Consider the following 16,983-nt stretch of genomic DNA (forward strand, 5'->3'; position numbering starts at 1 on the left):
AATCTTAATGGAGAATCCCTGGGTCGTTTGGTCCACATACCTGCCTGTCAACGTTTTTTGGGTTTTGTTTTGTTTTTTTAAATTCAAATCTTCAAAATTGCCTTCACTTCTGTTTTCTTTATCCATTTCAATCTTCACTGAAACACAGAAAGATACAGACCACCATAAAAATTAGCATTTAGACCACCATTTAGACATTAGCCTATGTAACTATAGACTGTGTCTATAATTTCAATAAAAAATTCTGGTAAATACATAAAAACTAACAGATGACCATGATATTGAAATCGTCCCTATGGATTAAAATACTAATGTATTCATATGTTCAAGGAAATAAGTGAACTAGGTGAAGGGGATTAAGAGCACACTTATCATGAGCAGTGAGTAATGTATAGAACTCTTGAGTCACTGTATCATACACCTGAAACCAGCGTAACACTGTGTGTTAACTATACTGGAATTAAAATCTAAAACAATAGATGACAAGATGGAGGATTTTACCAGATAATAGGAACCTATAAAAAATAATCAAATAGAAATTCTAGGACTGAAAAATGGAATAATTGAAACAAAGACCGAATAGACTTAACAACAAACTGAAAGATACAGCTAAGGAAAGCATCGGTAAGCTAGAAGTTAGGTGAATATAAAATAACCTGATGGAAGCCTGGAGAACAAAAGGATAGAAACGACACAGTGAGGGGGAAAGTGATATGTGGGGCAAAATGAAAGTATACATATACATACATATATACACGCCATACATAATGCATGCATATAATGCCATCTCCCTCCAGAAGAAGACAGAGGAAATGGGGCCAGGGCAATATTGAAGAGAAAATGTCAAGAACTTTCCAATTGATAAAAGATACCAAGCCATAAGTTCAAAAAGTGTTTTAAACTCCAGACAGGGCAACTGAAAAGAAAACCACGTCTACGCACATCACAGTAAAACAACTAAAGACCAAAGAGAAAGAGAAAATCCCAAAATTGAGACCAAAAAGGAAGATACATCATTTTCAAAGGAACAACCATAATGCTGAGAAGTGACTCTTCAACAGAAAAGATGTAAGACGGAAGACAATGGAATGATATGAGCAGAGTGTGGAAAAAAGAAAGAAATCCAGCAACCAGTAAAAAACCCATCTTTCAAAAGTGAAGCAACATAAACATTTCCAGATAACCAAAAACCAAGTGTGTTCAGCAGCAGCAGCCGACATGAAAGGGAATGCTAAAAGTAGTTCTTCAAGCAGAAGGAAAATGATCCACAAGAGAAACACAAAAATGCAGAAAAAAAATTATATGACTCAATTTGGGGCAAATCTGAAGGAATACTGATGATGCAAAATAATAATCACAATATGAATAATATTTTATGGGGTTTAAAATATATGTAGAACTAAGATACATGACAACAATAACACTAATGGTACTAATGGGATAGGGAAGGTTAGCAGAGTTCAACGTGTTAAAGTCTTAGCATTGACCGCAGTGTGGTAAAAGTACTCATTTATATTTGTTCTAATAATCCAAGGACACATGTTTAATCTCTAGGAGGATTACCAAAAGAATAGTAAAGATGTGGAACCAGCAAACCAATGGGAGAAAAATAAATGGAATACTCCAATATTGATCAATTCAGACTAAGAAAGGAGAAAAAAAAAAAAGCAGGGTCACAAAGCATTTGGGGAAAAGGAAATGGAAAACAACTGATAAAATTATAAATTAGTTTATATTTGTGCTTTTGTTGATTGTTTACAAGTAACTGGGAACTGTGATAGACAGGCAACGTCTAATTGACCTGAATTGAAAACTTTGCTGTCGCTAACTCATTAAACAGATTTTCCACAAGCAAGTCATAAAATTATAAATAGTTGATGATTTTTGCATGATCATGATGTGCTAAGCACTGTGTTAGCATATCTCCTTTTATCCTTTTGAGTTCATTAGTCCTATTTAAATATTTTTAAGCGCATTTTAAGCATGTTAACTACCAGCTCACATTAAAAATAGCAGATCTGGAATGGAAAACAATTTATGGGTTTTTTTTTTGGGGGGGGGGGGGTTGTTTCATTTTACTCCAGAACTGATATACTTAATCATCACGATATATATCGTCTTAAAAAGAAAAACTTAATACCACATGTATTTTTAAATGTGCCCATAATGAGACATGAAGACATCTTAGCAAATGTATAGGCCAAGTTTTCAAAAAGAAAACAAAAAGCATTACTTACATCACTTAAGTTTTATTTTTTAATGTTTATTTGTTTTGAGAAAGAGAGAGAGGGGGCACATGAGCTGTCTCTATATTCCTGCCTCATCAAGGAGGATTCAAGCTACTGTCCATTGCCTACCTACATGAAGACCAGGTTCTCAGAATTTGTCTTTCTACCTCCAGATTTTTGTCCCTTAACCTATATATTTTCCAATTGGCAGCTAGAGAGAACTTTAACCAACAGAAAACTTTAAAAAACACAGAGCCCAACGTGGGGTTGGACTCACCAACCGTGAGATCATGACCTGAGCCCAAATCAAGAGTCTGACACTAAACTGACTGAGCCACCCAGGTGCCCCTACATTGCTTAAATTTTGACAATCAGTCCAAATTATTGATTATTGAACAAACTTCGATTAAGCATGGGCTAGATGTCACCATCATACTAGGTCTTGATGATACGATACAAAATAACAGAGATGTGGTCCTTGCCTCGTAGGGCAAATAATAATATTAATTATAAATTAATTCATTCCCTTCATTAGATAATAACAAGACAAAAGTAAATAATCATAATTATGATCTGATCACAAAAAGATGCTCTGAAAAAGCATTATGAATGAGTACTCTGTTAGATAGTATGATGAGGGAGAATTTTCTCTGAAAACATAACCTTTAAGCCAGCAGACGCTTACAATTAGGGCAACTGTATTACGTATTGCTCAGACTGGAATACTTTTGAGAATGAAACAGGGCACTTCTAATAATTATTCAGGGCGTCAGTGCAAACCAGAATGTTTTCACTCTCTTTGTAAGCCCTGATAAGGTTATTTTTAAGTGCAATAGAAAGACACTCTATTGTTTTTTGCAAGGGGTTATCTATTATATGACTTACATTTTTTAATGTTCTGTCTAGCTGCCAGTTGGAAAATATATAGATTAAGGGGCAAAAATGGAGGTAGAGAGACAAATTCTGAGAACCTGGTACCCATCTAGGTAGGCGAGGGACAGTAGCTTGAATTGATGGGGCAGGAATATAGAGAAAAATAGCCAATTCAAGATAAATTTTGCAGTGTATCAGCAGCTAAGATGAAGCCATACGAAACCGTCCATTTGCATCTAGTTCATATCTTAATAAATAAACAAGAAAGTATCTTAAAGTTTGTCAGATGATCTTGGAAAGGGAGTTTTCAGTAGCATTAACAAATACGAACACAAAGGAGAAATGTTCATCTATAGCAAAAACAATCAGGAAAAAAATCTAAATTTAGCAGCTCCCCTTTCTTCTCTACCAGCCCCCGTTTTGAGATTTTTTTTTTATCCAATTCTTATAATGTATAAGCGTGTATGCATTTTTAGAAAAAGTACTACTTGTTTCTACAGCAGTATTTTCTCCAGTCTGCTGTGTGTATTTTCACTTCCTTTGGGGGGCCTTTTGCCATTCAAAACATTCACCTTTTTACTTTGTACCTAGGGACATACATCTAACTTTTTATTTTCATAGGGACTGGGTTTACTACTTTGGAAAAGTTTGCCCCTATCCACATTATATAAATATACACAAAAATATAATTTTATTATTTTGGGCTTTTACTTATATATTTCATTAAATTCTCTAATCATCTGAAATGTACTCTTGTATGTGATATGATATAGAAATCTGGCATTGCCCATGATATTAAAATGCATATTTTCTAACCTGAACCTAAAATCCATTTTGATTTTTATATAAACTTCTCACAGTCTTAAATCATTTATGTATGCTCTGATGCTTACCTACTTTTGTGATAATATATATATATATTTTAATTTTTTTTCATGTTTATTCATTTTTGAGAGACAGAGAGAGACACAGTGAAAGTGGGGGAAGGGCAGAGAGGGAGGGAGACACAGAATCTGAAACAGGCTCCAGGCTCTGAGCTGTCAGCAGAGAGCCTCACGTGGGGCTTAAACTCATGAACTGCGAGATCTATGACCTGAGCCGGACGCTTAACCGCCTGAGCCACCTCGGTGCCCCAACAATATATTTTATTTTTATTGGAATGATCTTCAAGTAAGTTTTGGTAAGGGAAGTCCCCTGTACTAATCTCCTTTTTTTCTACTTTGGTTGTCTTGAAAAAATCTTTTTTTATCACACACACACACACACACACACACACACACACACACGCACACACACATTTACCTCTTGTAAATAAACAGTACAAAATATATGGCACAAAAAATGTTATAGTCTTCACTCTCCCTCTAATTCTTCAGGTTACTCTCTATTAAAATGTTAGTGTAGGGGCTCCTGGGTGGCTCAGTTGGTTAAGCATCCGACTTAGACTCAGGTCATGATCTCACAGTTTGTCAGTCCGAGCCCAACATCGGGCTCTGTGCTGACAGCTCAGAGCCTGGAGCCTGCTTCGGATTCTGTGTCTCCCTCTGTCTCTGCCCCTCCCTTGCTCATTCTCTAGCTCTCAAAAATAAACAAATGTTAAAAAAAATTTTTTTAATGTTAGTGTATTTTCTGGTTTTTTGGCTAAGCATTATTATACATTTAAATTCATTCTGAACCAGCCTTATTTTTTGAAGTAATTTCATTAGCTATTCACAGGCATTTATTCTTCTACAGAAACATTAAAATATTTTAATCTAGTTTTATAAAATAAAGCATAATTCATCTTTTGCTATGTAGTGTCTGGAACATACTGGCAGCCAGTAGTTAGTTTGTGCCTTTGATGTTTTTTCAATCAGCCTGTTTTGGTAGAGCTTGTATGTTTGCAACAAAAGGAGATCCACTCAATCTAGCTTATGTAAATGGGGATTTGTTATATTTAAGTCTTCAAGGGTCATGATCAAAAATTGGGAGTTTACCAAAATATAACAGGACAAGCACTAAACTGAGACAAAAGTTTCACTAATGATCCAACTGTCAAGTTGAACTAAATCATTTAACAAGCAGTTTCTAGAACACCAGGTGCTGGATACCAAAATGAAAATGACAGAGTTACTGTCCTTAAGATGCTCACTGCACTTGTTGTGATGAGCACTGGGTGATGCATGGAACTGTTGAATCACTGTATTGTATACCTGAAACTAATATTACACTGTATATTAACTAACTGGAATTTAATAAAAACTTTAGTTTTTTAAATTTTTTAATGTTTATTTATTTTTGAGAGAGAGAGAGGGAGAGACAGAGTGCGAGCGGTAGAAGGGCAGAGAGAGAGAGACGCACAGAATCAAAAGCAGGCTCTAAGCTCTCAGCTGTCAGTACAGAGCCCAACGCGGGGCTCAAACTCATGAACCCGAGATCATGACCTGAGCCAAAGTTGGAGGCTTAACCGAATGAGCCACCTTGGTACCCCTTAAATAAAAACTTTAAAAAAAAGATACTCACTGTATAATGGGGAAACTGGGATGCAGAAATAATGTGACTTGCATGGGATTGCACAGGTAAATTAATTGCTGGCACCTAGACCTTAATATTTTCCCTCTACCCATGCTTTCAAATCCCATTAACTGTACAATGTTGCTTGGTCTTTATCTATCCATTCTGTTTCTTGACTTTGGTCTCAGAAGAAAAGGTGCTGTTGTTACCAAAGCTAACCTACGACCACTGATCTCATTTGTTCAGACTCTCTTTTTATATTTAAAATTACCATTTTGTTCAGTCCCAGATTTATATAGAAGGAAAGAAGTGTGTGTGTGTGTGTGTGTGTGTGTGTGTGTGTGTGTGTAGAGAGAGAGAGAGAAAGAACACTTGATTTACCATCTTTTCAGCTAATGGTCCACCCTTCTCCCATCCCCCAAACAACTAGAAAGGATAATCCAAACTCTTCCCTGCATTCATCCGTGACTTAATAGCTCTTTAGTCCTCTGTCCTGAAGGTTTCCTGGGAATCACTAATAACTTCCTAATCAGCAAACCCAATGGCCCTTGAGTTCTCTGCATATTTGACATTGTTGATCATTCCTTCTTTCTTGAAACTCTTCCCTACTTTGGCTTCTCTGATACAATACCAACATAATCCACCATCACCCATCCATCCTCTTATTCATTGGCTTATCCTCCACCTACTACCCCTTAAAAAGAGACATTTGCTTTCTTCTCATGTTATTTTGCTTCTGCTTAATGGTTTTGAGCATCTTAAAAATCTTTATTTTCACCTCTTAACAATTTCCAAATCTTCAGTTCTACCTACCCAACCATCTGTTAGATATTGTCATCAATGTACACAAAAACTGAAAATTAATCTCAACATTTTCCTCTATTCAGTCAAGAACCTACTTTTCCTTCCTTCCTTATTTCTATTGATGGTATATTCATTCTACCAGCTTCCTAATTATGAAGCTGTGGTTTGACTTCTTTCTCATCTTAACCAACGCACTGCCCACAAGTACCACCATATCATCATGAACTACACTTTATAGCTTTTGCCTTTCAAAACATGTCCAACCTTTCCCCCCACCTTTTTTTTTTCATTTTTATGGGTGCCATTTTAATTTTTGTTATGTCTTTGTTTATTTTTAAGAGAGGGGGACAGAGGGCAAGTGGAGGAGGGGCAGAGCGAGAGGGAGATACAGGCTCCAAAGATCATGACCTGAACCGAAGTCGGACACTTAACCAGCTGAGCCACCCAGGAGCCCCTTACTAGTACCATTTTAATTCAGCCCCATACTATGTATGACCTGAAATATTTATTACAAAAGTATTTCTTAGACTCCGTGATGGACCTGAATCAGGCATAATAATTTTTTCACAGTATCCTTTGATCTCTAAAGTCACTGTTCTTTATTTAATGGCATTTAGCAAATAACTAGCTTCAGTCATGGAGTGTATAGATATGCTGTACTGTGCAGTGGACAAGAGTCCAAATGTCCACAAGTGCATTTGGAGCATGTACTATTTGCCAGGAAAAATGCTAGATTCTGGGAATTTAGCACTGAAAACAATAAAATGGAACTTACATTTTAGAGACTATATCTGGGTTTGAATCGTGGATCCAACATTTTTAGATTTGTGATCTTAGACAAGTTACTTGACCTTTCTAAGCCTTTATCTTAAAAAAAAAAGGCAGGGGTTAGGGGAGTGAGATATAATACACACCATGTAGGTTCTTTAAGGAAATAAAAATTAGAGAGGCTGATAGACTATGTGGTTCATCCAATAAATGTTAGCTCTTTTTTTCCCTAATCTAATTTGCCATTTTCCTAAAGCTTACCTTACCTCCTATCCCACCTATTGGGGTTCATTTTGTTTTGGCCCATGCATTCTTTCCAATTTATTACATAAAGCACAAGATATACATTTTAAACATATTTTCTCTTATTGCATTCTGAAAAGTTATTGAATTTGCATTCATACTTAAAAACAAAGCAGAACTTGGAGTGCCTGGGCGGTTCAGTCGGTGAAGCATCTGACTCTTGACTTCAGCTCAGATCATGAATTCAAGCCCCTCATCAGGCTCTGTGCCAACAGTGAGGAGCCTGCTTGGGATTCTCTCTCTCCTTCTCTCTGCCTCCCACCCCTGCTCACACACGTGCTCACACTCTCTCTCTCTCAAAAGTAAATAAACATTTGTTTAAATGAAGCAGAATGTTAAAAATTATGAAAACCCTCCATCTGAGAATAAAACAGAATGGTAACAAATATGAAAATAAGTAGATTTTGCTTTCTTTTATAATTACGTAACCAAACCCAAACATCAGTGTTTCTTTTTTTTTCTTCCACAAATTAGGAGAGTTTAAAAGGAAAAAAGAAAACTCTCATTTCTCTCTCTCTTTCCTCCCCTTCTTCTCCCCACTAGAAACTAAGAAAGAAGAGCTCTTATTTAGGTGTTTGCTATATTTCTGGTTCACATCCAGGGGACAAAAGAGTAGAAAGCATTCATTCAGCCAATAATTATCAAGCACCTATAAAGTACCCAGAACTCTTCCAAAGTCTTGGGAAATCCTGGCTCCTGTTCTCATGTTAGGAAGCACAGGTCTGCTGCAGCTGCTGGGGCAGTAGTGTCTCCATGTGAATACATTTAGAGTTGCAGAAGTTATTAGAGCCAATCTAGACAGTCCTCAGCCCACTAAAGAAATCTGTAAACCAGAGCATCTTTACCAAAGTTTTTCATTCAATCTTTGCTGGTTGCCTCCAGCAACAGTAAGCTCAGTACTTCACCTTTTCTATTTTTAATAGGTCTAAACATATAAAGTTATCTTTTTTTTCCTCGTTTTCCCAGTATTTAAGGTAGCTTTGTATATCTGTCATGACTTTCACAGCCACATAGCCCCCTAAACACCCAGTCTTTTAGTCATTCTGAATGTAATGTTATTATCAATATTGCCAATGTTCCTCCAAGATGCAGAGATATTTTAAGTAGAATCTATAGACTGGCCAGCTCAGAATGTGGTGAAGCATTACTTCCTATTTTGGTTGAAGCATTTGAGGATCGACATAATCCTACATGCTGTGTTCACCCTAACTGGTTGGCTCATGACAAACCTTTGCCTCTGTCAAGATATTTCTTGTCGTTACTACTCTGTGTCCTTAGAGCTGAACCTGAGGGATGGTGGTATGTTCAGAACACAGTTAGCAGGAACGTAAGTAAAATTGTATCTGTTCTTGAGATTAAGCACAGTGCTATGTGACCTACTGATTTTCATTTAAAATTATCACAATTTAGATAGCAGCTTCGAACATCTTTCAGGCCCAGAGCCAAAAGCAGAGCTTCAAGACTATAGGAAACCAAACAGCTCTACAATCATTCAAGTAATGACCGACGCTGCACTTCATGTGAGCAAGGACATTATATTAATGTATTATTATGCCAATCAAAATATGGATAGTTGCTGGCAGATAGGTTACAAAAACATCAGATTATATGTAACTATTTTATGACTTCTTGGAAAATGCTGATTTAAGTCCTGAATATTTATTTTACACAAATAGGTTCCATTCAGTTGACATAATTTGCAATTTATTAGAAATGCTCAAGAACTCAGTTTTTGAATTTTTAGGAAGATCCAAAATATCCCAGATCACCACAGTATAACCAGTGATCAACATTTATTCCACTCTAAAAGAGAAATACTTTTGTAGGACCATATATAATATAATATAATATAATATAATATAATATAATATAATGTAATATAATGTAATATAATATAATAATAATATGATATGATATGATATAGTATAATATATAATATAATATAATATAAATAAATACACACACATGTATACATATATACATATATAATATGTATATATATACAGTTTTGAAAATGATATAACTTAAGTATTTTTAATTGACAATTTTTTTCAGAAGTATTCAGAAGGGATTAAAAACTATGTGATAGAGTTGTAAGCAAAATTATGCGTTGTACTGACAAAGCAAAGGTCACATAAAAATGTGTAGGAGGGGGACAGGCACTTGTCATATATGTGTTGACTTTTTTTTTTTTTAAGAATTACAGATATTGCAGCAGCAAAAGAAATTTAAGAATTCAATAAATGTTCAGAAATTTGAGAGAAGAAAGAGTTAAAATTCTTGAATTCTGAAATTTCTCTTTAATCAGAAATAGAAATCTAAAATAATGACAACAATAATAATTATAGTGTTTACAAAGACCTGGGAACTTTCACCATTCCTGTGTCTCTGTTGGAAGCACATAAAATTAAAATGATATAGTCACAATTTGTTTCTTGACTATTTTACATTCAGTAATTTTTAATGAAGCAACTAAATTAGGCATAACTTAGTGCAGCTTTAATGTAGTTATGATGAATATATTTTACTTGATTAAAAATGATAAAAACCAGGGAGCCTTAAATATTATCTTAAAAGATTAACTACTGTGTCAATTACAAATCTAGGGGAAAGGTATTTATAAGGGAATAACTATTCTGAACAGTCACTTCCTTTTGTTCATTTCATTTAATTAAAGACTCAATCAACTTTCAGTCTTAATACTAAAATTTTTCTAAATTACACATTGGTTTGCAAATTGAAGGGCATATAGCAGGGCTAAGTCAATTCAGCGCTAGGGAAGATTCAGCAAGTAATGTATTTTTTATATAAATGGGGGGGGGCGAGTACAAACTACTTCGCAGTATAGGGTGGAGTAATTAACTACATAATTGCCAATTGTGCACCGCACTTTGTGTTACATGACAAAATCTGAATAAATACCAGTAAAGATCAAATTATTTGGGCACATGAATGATGATGAGGCCCGCTCTGCCAACAGGTAGACTAATGAATTGAAGCCTCAATGCCTAACACCAAGTGGAAGAAGCCAATTTTTTCACCTCTGCCTTTGAGGGGACCAGTTAACCTACTGCAGCGGGAGGGAGTAGGTGTGATCACCATATGTTTACTTTGTCCACTCAGGGGAAACTTGCAAAGGAACAGTTTTGAAATACGCACTGGATTTTTATCAAAATACAAATAAATGGCAGTTTTCACCTAAGGAATACAAAATACTTACGTTTAATTGCCAGTCTCCAATAAATAGATAAGTGTCTTCTGGTAGCAAGTGGACTTAAAAGTCTTCCCTCCTAAATAGCCCTGCACCTCAATCAAATAAACAGCACCAGACAATCATACCTCTGGCCTCAGCCATTTCCCTTGCATCACTGAGGTGGCCACAATGTCCACTGAGGCTGTTATCCTTGAATAGGGTAGCCCAATGCCAGGAGATCCTCCAAGTGCTAATAAAAATGTCCTTGACAAAAAGAAGATATTAAAATGTTTTTTAAACAATTTTTTTTAACAGACGAAATCTTAGTGTTTCGTGGGTTTTGCTTTTAGGATTCGGGACGGGAAGCATCTGAAAGACGATTTCAAAGGAAGCGGATGACACTTGCACGGGACTGCATTTTGGTCTATGCTCAAAGTGATGAAGTTGATTTGCATCATTCTGCCACTAACGCTGAAGCGTCCTGCTCCTGGAAACCCCCGCCAGAGATGCGGAGTTTACCGAGAGAGGACTCCGCAGAGCGCTGCCATAAATTCAAAACTAACTATCGGGGCAGGCAATCGCTTCGAGAGAGGGACGGAACGTGGGACCCGGGGAGCCCCGCGCCCCTCGCCTGGAAAGGGCTGGTCAAGTGCCTTCTCCCTCCACCCCGAGTCGGAAGTGAATGTCACCTGCAGGTCTGCCCCACTCTCTGGGCGCTTCCCCCTCCTCTGCCCAGTTCGGACAGTGTCTAGTGACCGGTTTCAGCTCCGGCCGTCTTCGGGCTCCAGGCTGCAACCCCCCGCCCCGCTCCGGGAATCGCGTCCCCTCCCCCGTGGTCCCCGCCCCCTCCAAGCTCTGCCGGGCGCTGATTGGCGGCGGCGCTGACAGGAGGCGGGGCCTGGAAGTCCCGGCCAAGCCCGCCCTCGCGTATAAGCGCCTTCTCGGCTCTCTCTCTCTCCATCTCTCTCCTCTCTTTCTCTCTCGCTCCCTTCCTCCCTGTAACTGAACAGTGAAAATTCACTGGATCCGCTAACAGGCACAGATGTCATGTGAAAACGCACATGCTCTGCCATCCACACCGCCTTTCTTCCTTTTCTGTTTCCTTTTCTTCCCCCCCCCCTTGCTCCTTCTCCTTCTTTGTAACTAACAAAACCACCACCAACTCCTCCTCCTGCCGCTGCTGCCCTTCCTCCTCCTCCTCAGTCCAAGTGATCACAAAAGAAATCTTCTGAGCCGGAGGCGGTGGCATTTTTAAAAAGCAAGCACATTAGAGAGAAAGGAAAAAAAAAAAGAAAAAAAAAAAAAACAAAAGCAAAACAAAACCCAGGCACCAGCCAGACAGCCCATTTTTTTTTCCACCCTTCCTGAAAACAAACAACCAAACAACCATCAAAACAGTCATCACCACCATCATCAAAACTGTTAACATAGCAGCGGCGGCGGCGGCAAACGTCACCCTCTGGCCACGGCGTCCGCCTAAAGGGATGGTTTTCTCGGCGGAGCAGCTCTTTGCCGACCACCTTCTTCACTCGTGCTGAGCAGGATTTTTGGGCTCTCCGGGGTTCGGGCTGGGAGCAGCTTCATGACTACGCGGAGCGGGAGAGCGGCCACACCATGCGAGGTAAGCGAGCCCGCGGACCCCGAGGCTCCCCGGGTCCGGCCAACTCCAGCCAGATGGGGAGATGGGGGAGGGGAGCGCACGCTGCCCGGGGGGAGGGGGGGGAGAGGTTCGCGGCGCGCAGTGCTCGAGTTCGCGTTCGCAGGTGGGCTACGAGCGGCCTGGGCGTAGAAAGTTGTGGGAAGGTGTTGATGCCTCTCGGGAGTTCTGGAGGGACGCAGGAGGGCGCTTTTTGGAGAGGGGAGCGACGCTAGTTGCGGTCTCCCCGTCCGCGAGTTGCACCGAGCCGTGTTTGCTTGTCACTCCCGGGTACGGAAGCGGACCCTGGGTGGAGGGAGAGCGGGAGCGGGCTGCCTCCCGGCAGAAGCGGCTAGAAGCGCCGGGCGCGCAGCGGTGGCCTGCCGGGGTGGGGCGCGCCGGGCGCACGGGCAGGCGGCGGGCCGGGAGCGCGCGGGCACGCAGACTCGGGCTTGCTAGGCCCACCGGCGTCCCGGCCCGCGAACGCGTCCCTTCGTGGGAGTGGTGGGCAGAGGGGTGGTGTCCCGGGACTGGACGCGGATTCCGGGATCGTCCCCTGTGCGGGTTCTCTTGCGCCGGCGCTACGCCCCGGCCAGGTCCTCGCGCGGAGCCCGTGCGGTCCAGGGACGAGCGCCACCCCGAAAAAAGTTGTGCGGAGAAAGTTCCAGAGGATAGGAGAGCCCGCGCTCCCCGCGTCAGAGAAGGTTCTTTTGTCGAAGGGCCGCTGCGGGAGGCGGTGCCGGGTGAGCCCTCGAGCCAAGACCCCCAGCGGCGACGGCGGTGGCAGGTCTCTCGGGGTGAGCTGGCAGCTGTGGGGCAGCGCGCGGGGGACAGGGGAAAGACGCTTCCTCTGGCCACCCTTTGGGCTGCCCCAGCAGATGGCCTGGCCGGCTCTAGGGAGTCACTCTGTCCGTCTCTCCCCGCGCAGTGCTGGGACCCTCAGGTTTCTTGCGCGCACTCCCTTACTTTCTGCTCGGCCACAACTTCACTCTTTTCTTGGAGAGCGGGCCCGGTGCCAGAGTGCCATGGGGATACGTGCAAGCCTCTGGGCACCTGCCTCACCTCCCCCCCTCCCCCCGTTTATCTTCCTGGCCACTCTTCGGTTTTGTGGGGCACTCCTCTACCCTCCGCGTGCCCTCCGGGTCCTGGTAACAGAAAGTTGGAAACGGCCAGCCCCTGGCCTCCCTACATCCCTGACCCGGCGACAGGTGGACCGACAGGAAGAACTGCAAACACTCGTCACCTTCCACCGGGCAGTGCACACCTCCCCCTCACTCCCCAGCACCTCTCTAGGAGGGCCCCGAGGGAGCAGGCGGCATGCTCCCCATGCTGGGCATAGTGAGTCCCCATAGCTTGACACTAGGGGCAGGGACTGGGTTAGCTGGCTGGGCACTGGGGACGTGGCAGGAAAAGGGAAGGAGGAGAAGGAACAGAGAGGTTGTGCAAGGAAGTGGGTGTGATCAGGGACAGGGACGGTCTGGTGGGATGGTTGATTGACCCGTGCACTGGGAGTGGGGCATCTGCGCTGGCGAGCTGGTTCCGGTTGAGGGGCCCAGTTGGGGATTTGGTCACATGCTCCACTGTCTAAATTCTTTCAGAAAACTATACTGGGCAATTGGCGAGTATAGAACCTTTAAGTGAAAGATGCCCCGGGTCTTTGTTTTCCTTTTTCTGTCCCATCTCACCACCATCCGCTCTCCTTTCAATTTCCTCTCCTCTGGTCTGGGGCTGCCAGGTCGCCCGGAATTCCCTTGCTTCGACCCCTCCAACATTCCTCCCGTGGCGGTGTTCTTATGTTCTGAAGGTCCGAAACCACGAGTCACCTACGCTGCGACCCGGCACTAGCACCTGCGGCGTAAAAGCCGCTCACTCGCCCCTTAAATTGAAGAAAACCCGAGGAGTATGAGGCAGGAGTGGGTTGTAGCTTGATCGCGCTGCTCCTGAAGGAGCTGTAAGCCCAGGCAGTCCGGGTTCGCCACCGCGCTCGCTTCAGGGACTGCAGCAGCTTGAAGGGTTGAAAGCCAGGCGCCTCGCCTAGGGCTCACCTTTAGAAACCAGTCGAAGCCCACACCCACTTTCCAAAAGGCGTCACGCCAGCCAGGCTGCCCAGAAGAGCTTACAAGTTCTAACTCACAAGGGCGACCCGGGGATTCGCACTGGAGAAAAATTTGCAAGCTTACAAGGTGGCAGATTCCTTTCCTCTACCTCCCAGGCTCTCCTTTGTTGACCCTTCACTGTCTCTCCTCAGCCATCCCTGTGCATTTCCTACAGACTGCCCCTTCCCGCGGAAGGCAGGAGTTGTTCTTTAAGGATAGGTTGAGAAGAGATCCAGGCTACTCAGAGGTCTTGTGGAAGTCGGGGTTGAACTTGAGTGTGAACTTGAGAAGTGAGAGCCGAATGGAATCAGCTTTCTCTTGTGCCTGGGATACTAATCAGCCTACCACAAGGGGAGGGGACGGTTTTTGAACTTGGCTTTACTGTGTACCCACTCCGTTTCTCCCGTGCACGCCCCTCCCCCAACACACACACACACACACACACACACACACACACACACACACTCTCCCCATCTCCAAGGGGTCCCTGTCAGTGCCTTGGCCTCCGCTTCAGTGTTTGCAGTTGGTAACTATCCTGAGTCAGGACGCTTTGTGCGACATAAACTTGGTCCAGGATTAAGTGGTCTCCCTCGGGACCAATCCAGCAAACCCACCCACCCTCCACCTCCTTCCGACCTCGGGCAGATCTGTGGTAGTTAAAAGAGACTTTATCTCCACGGAAGCTTGAGGGGTAAGAAAGGGGTTAAAAGGCTCTGATCCTGGAGGTCATTATCGTGCCCACTGCTGAACTGATTTGTCCCTAGCTCGGTGGCTTACTCTGGGCTGGCCTGGGGCGAAGGAGGTTGTATTTGTTGGCACACAAAGCACGTCACCCTTTGTCTGCTAGAGGGTACCACTTAAGTTCTAGAGATGCTACTTCGCAGATTGCATTCAAAAAGAATAGCTTCTAATAGCTTCTAAAGGCGAAAGGGAAGACTTTTAATTGGACCCTGTCCATAGGTGAGAAACGGGTGAGCACAGGTGTGGGTTTCAAGACTCCTTCCTGAGAAACCTGTCAGCTGTTTTGTACACAGGCACACAGAAATGGTCAGATTTTTCAGCCCTGCCTCCGCAGAAAGCCCTACCTCCCAAAACAGGGGCACAGATGTCCTCGCAATCAATAGGTGATTGTAGCCTCTATGGATTAGAAATCTGGTTTTATGCTTGCTGTAAACAAGGATGGGGCTTGGCTTTTTGAAAGCTCAGTTTTCATCTATTATTTTCAGGTAGTTAATTTTTATTAACTGCTAACTTGAGAAAAACAGTAGCTTGCTCTGAGAGGCATGGTAGCCCTTTGGAAGTCTGGAGCTCTGAATGTCCTGCTGGCCAGGCCTTTCGATTTCCTAAACGAGTTCTCTATCTTAATTTCTTCCACAAATGCCGATTAAATATTTCTAACCGAGATTTCTATCTTAATTTCTTCCACAAATTCCAATTAAATATTTCTAACCAAGATTCCACCTTTCCCAATTAAAAAAAAAAAAACAAACATTGCTGGAAGGACATGTCTGTGAGTAGTAGTCCATTAATGTTCATTAAATAATCATCAGTAAGCTGTCCTTATTCCTAGAAAAGTGAACATTTAAACAGTTTAAAGAAAAATTCTGAAGCTGTATTTCAAGTATTGTTGGGGAAAAAAATATGTAGCCAGAAACATAAAATATGTTCCTAGGTGGTTACCACTTGGGACTCTCTCCTCCCCCCATCTCCAACACCCTGAGTGAATTTACAGCAAGTTTTATGACACAGAAGTGTAGGACATCCTCAGCTTTTGGGATATGTCTTAGAAACAGCAAGGGTTGTCTTTACTTGTCTAGATGTTCAGATAATCAGGAACTGGGAAACCAGGATGGAAATATAAAGGGGGAACTTTTGAAGAGCAGGCCTCATAAACATGAGGGATACAAGATTAAAACGCCTTTGTTAGAATTCATTTAAAACTTAGAAGTCCTGGATTTTACATCAAGAATGGTATAGCTTTTGCTATACTGTTTAGAAAATCCTTACAAGATGATTTCTCGTATCATTATTAAAGTAGTTTATGTGAAGCTTTACTTTAACATGAATAGCATGTTTATTTTATACTCTTAAATATGAATGCTAGCCTTTACTTATTTTGGTGACAATTTGTTAAATACTAAACTATTAATAGCATTAAAAGCAATTATTCTGGTGTGAACGTGATGAGGATACACTGTATTTCAAATTTAAATGTTACAGAATCATGAAACCTAATTTTACAGCAACAAGGATTTTATAGCACCAAGGATTTTACAGCACCAAGAAAATGTTAAGTTTTAGGGTTGGTCTTCATGAAAATGCCACTCGAACTATGTAATAATACCTACTTTTTCCCTAAAAGTAGCATATATAGAATTGGCACTAGGATTTTAACATGACTCAAGTTTTTGTAGATAAAAAGAGAAAGACAAGCAAAACTTTTTTTTTCAGCCATTATATCACATTTTATAAACTTGTGTCCACCTTTCAGAAACATAATGTGGCCATTGTAGTTTTTATGCTTTTTACTACAATAGTTCTAAAAAATAAAAGTGTGAATCACAACACTTACAGATTTTTTCATTGCAA

The 16,983-nt window shown here is 41.6% G+C and overlaps 1 protein-coding gene and 1 long non-coding RNA gene across 2 annotated transcripts in view; one reads left to right on the top strand and one right to left on the bottom strand.

Moving 5' to 3' along the window:
- RORB (RAR related orphan receptor B) overlaps positions 1 to 16,983 on the top strand; it is a 388,079-nt gene that overhangs the window by 176,180 nt on the left and 194,916 nt on the right. The window contains exon 3 of the mRNA XM_086685016.1: positions 11,013 to 12,283. Within this exon, the coding sequence (XP_086541142.1) occupies positions 12,277 to 12,283 (7 nt within the window). The 5' untranslated portion in view covers positions 11,013 to 12,276. The remainder of the gene's footprint in view (positions 1 to 11,012; positions 12,284 to 16,983) is intronic.
- Positions 36 to 11,446, bottom strand: LOC147574728 (uncharacterized). The gene is made up of 3 exons (XR_015243464.1): positions 11,352 to 11,446; positions 10,809 to 10,926; positions 36 to 137 (listed from the first exon to the last, which is right to left on the bottom strand). It is a non-coding gene; the product is annotated as an uncharacterized LOC147574728 (long non-coding RNA).

Source organism: Puma concolor, chromosome D4 (genome assembly GCF_028749965.1).
Source record: "Puma concolor isolate L17-30 chromosome D4, mPumCon1.1.hap2, whole genome shotgun sequence".
Classification (NCBI taxonomy): domain Eukaryota; kingdom Metazoa; phylum Chordata; class Mammalia; order Carnivora; family Felidae; genus Puma; species Puma concolor.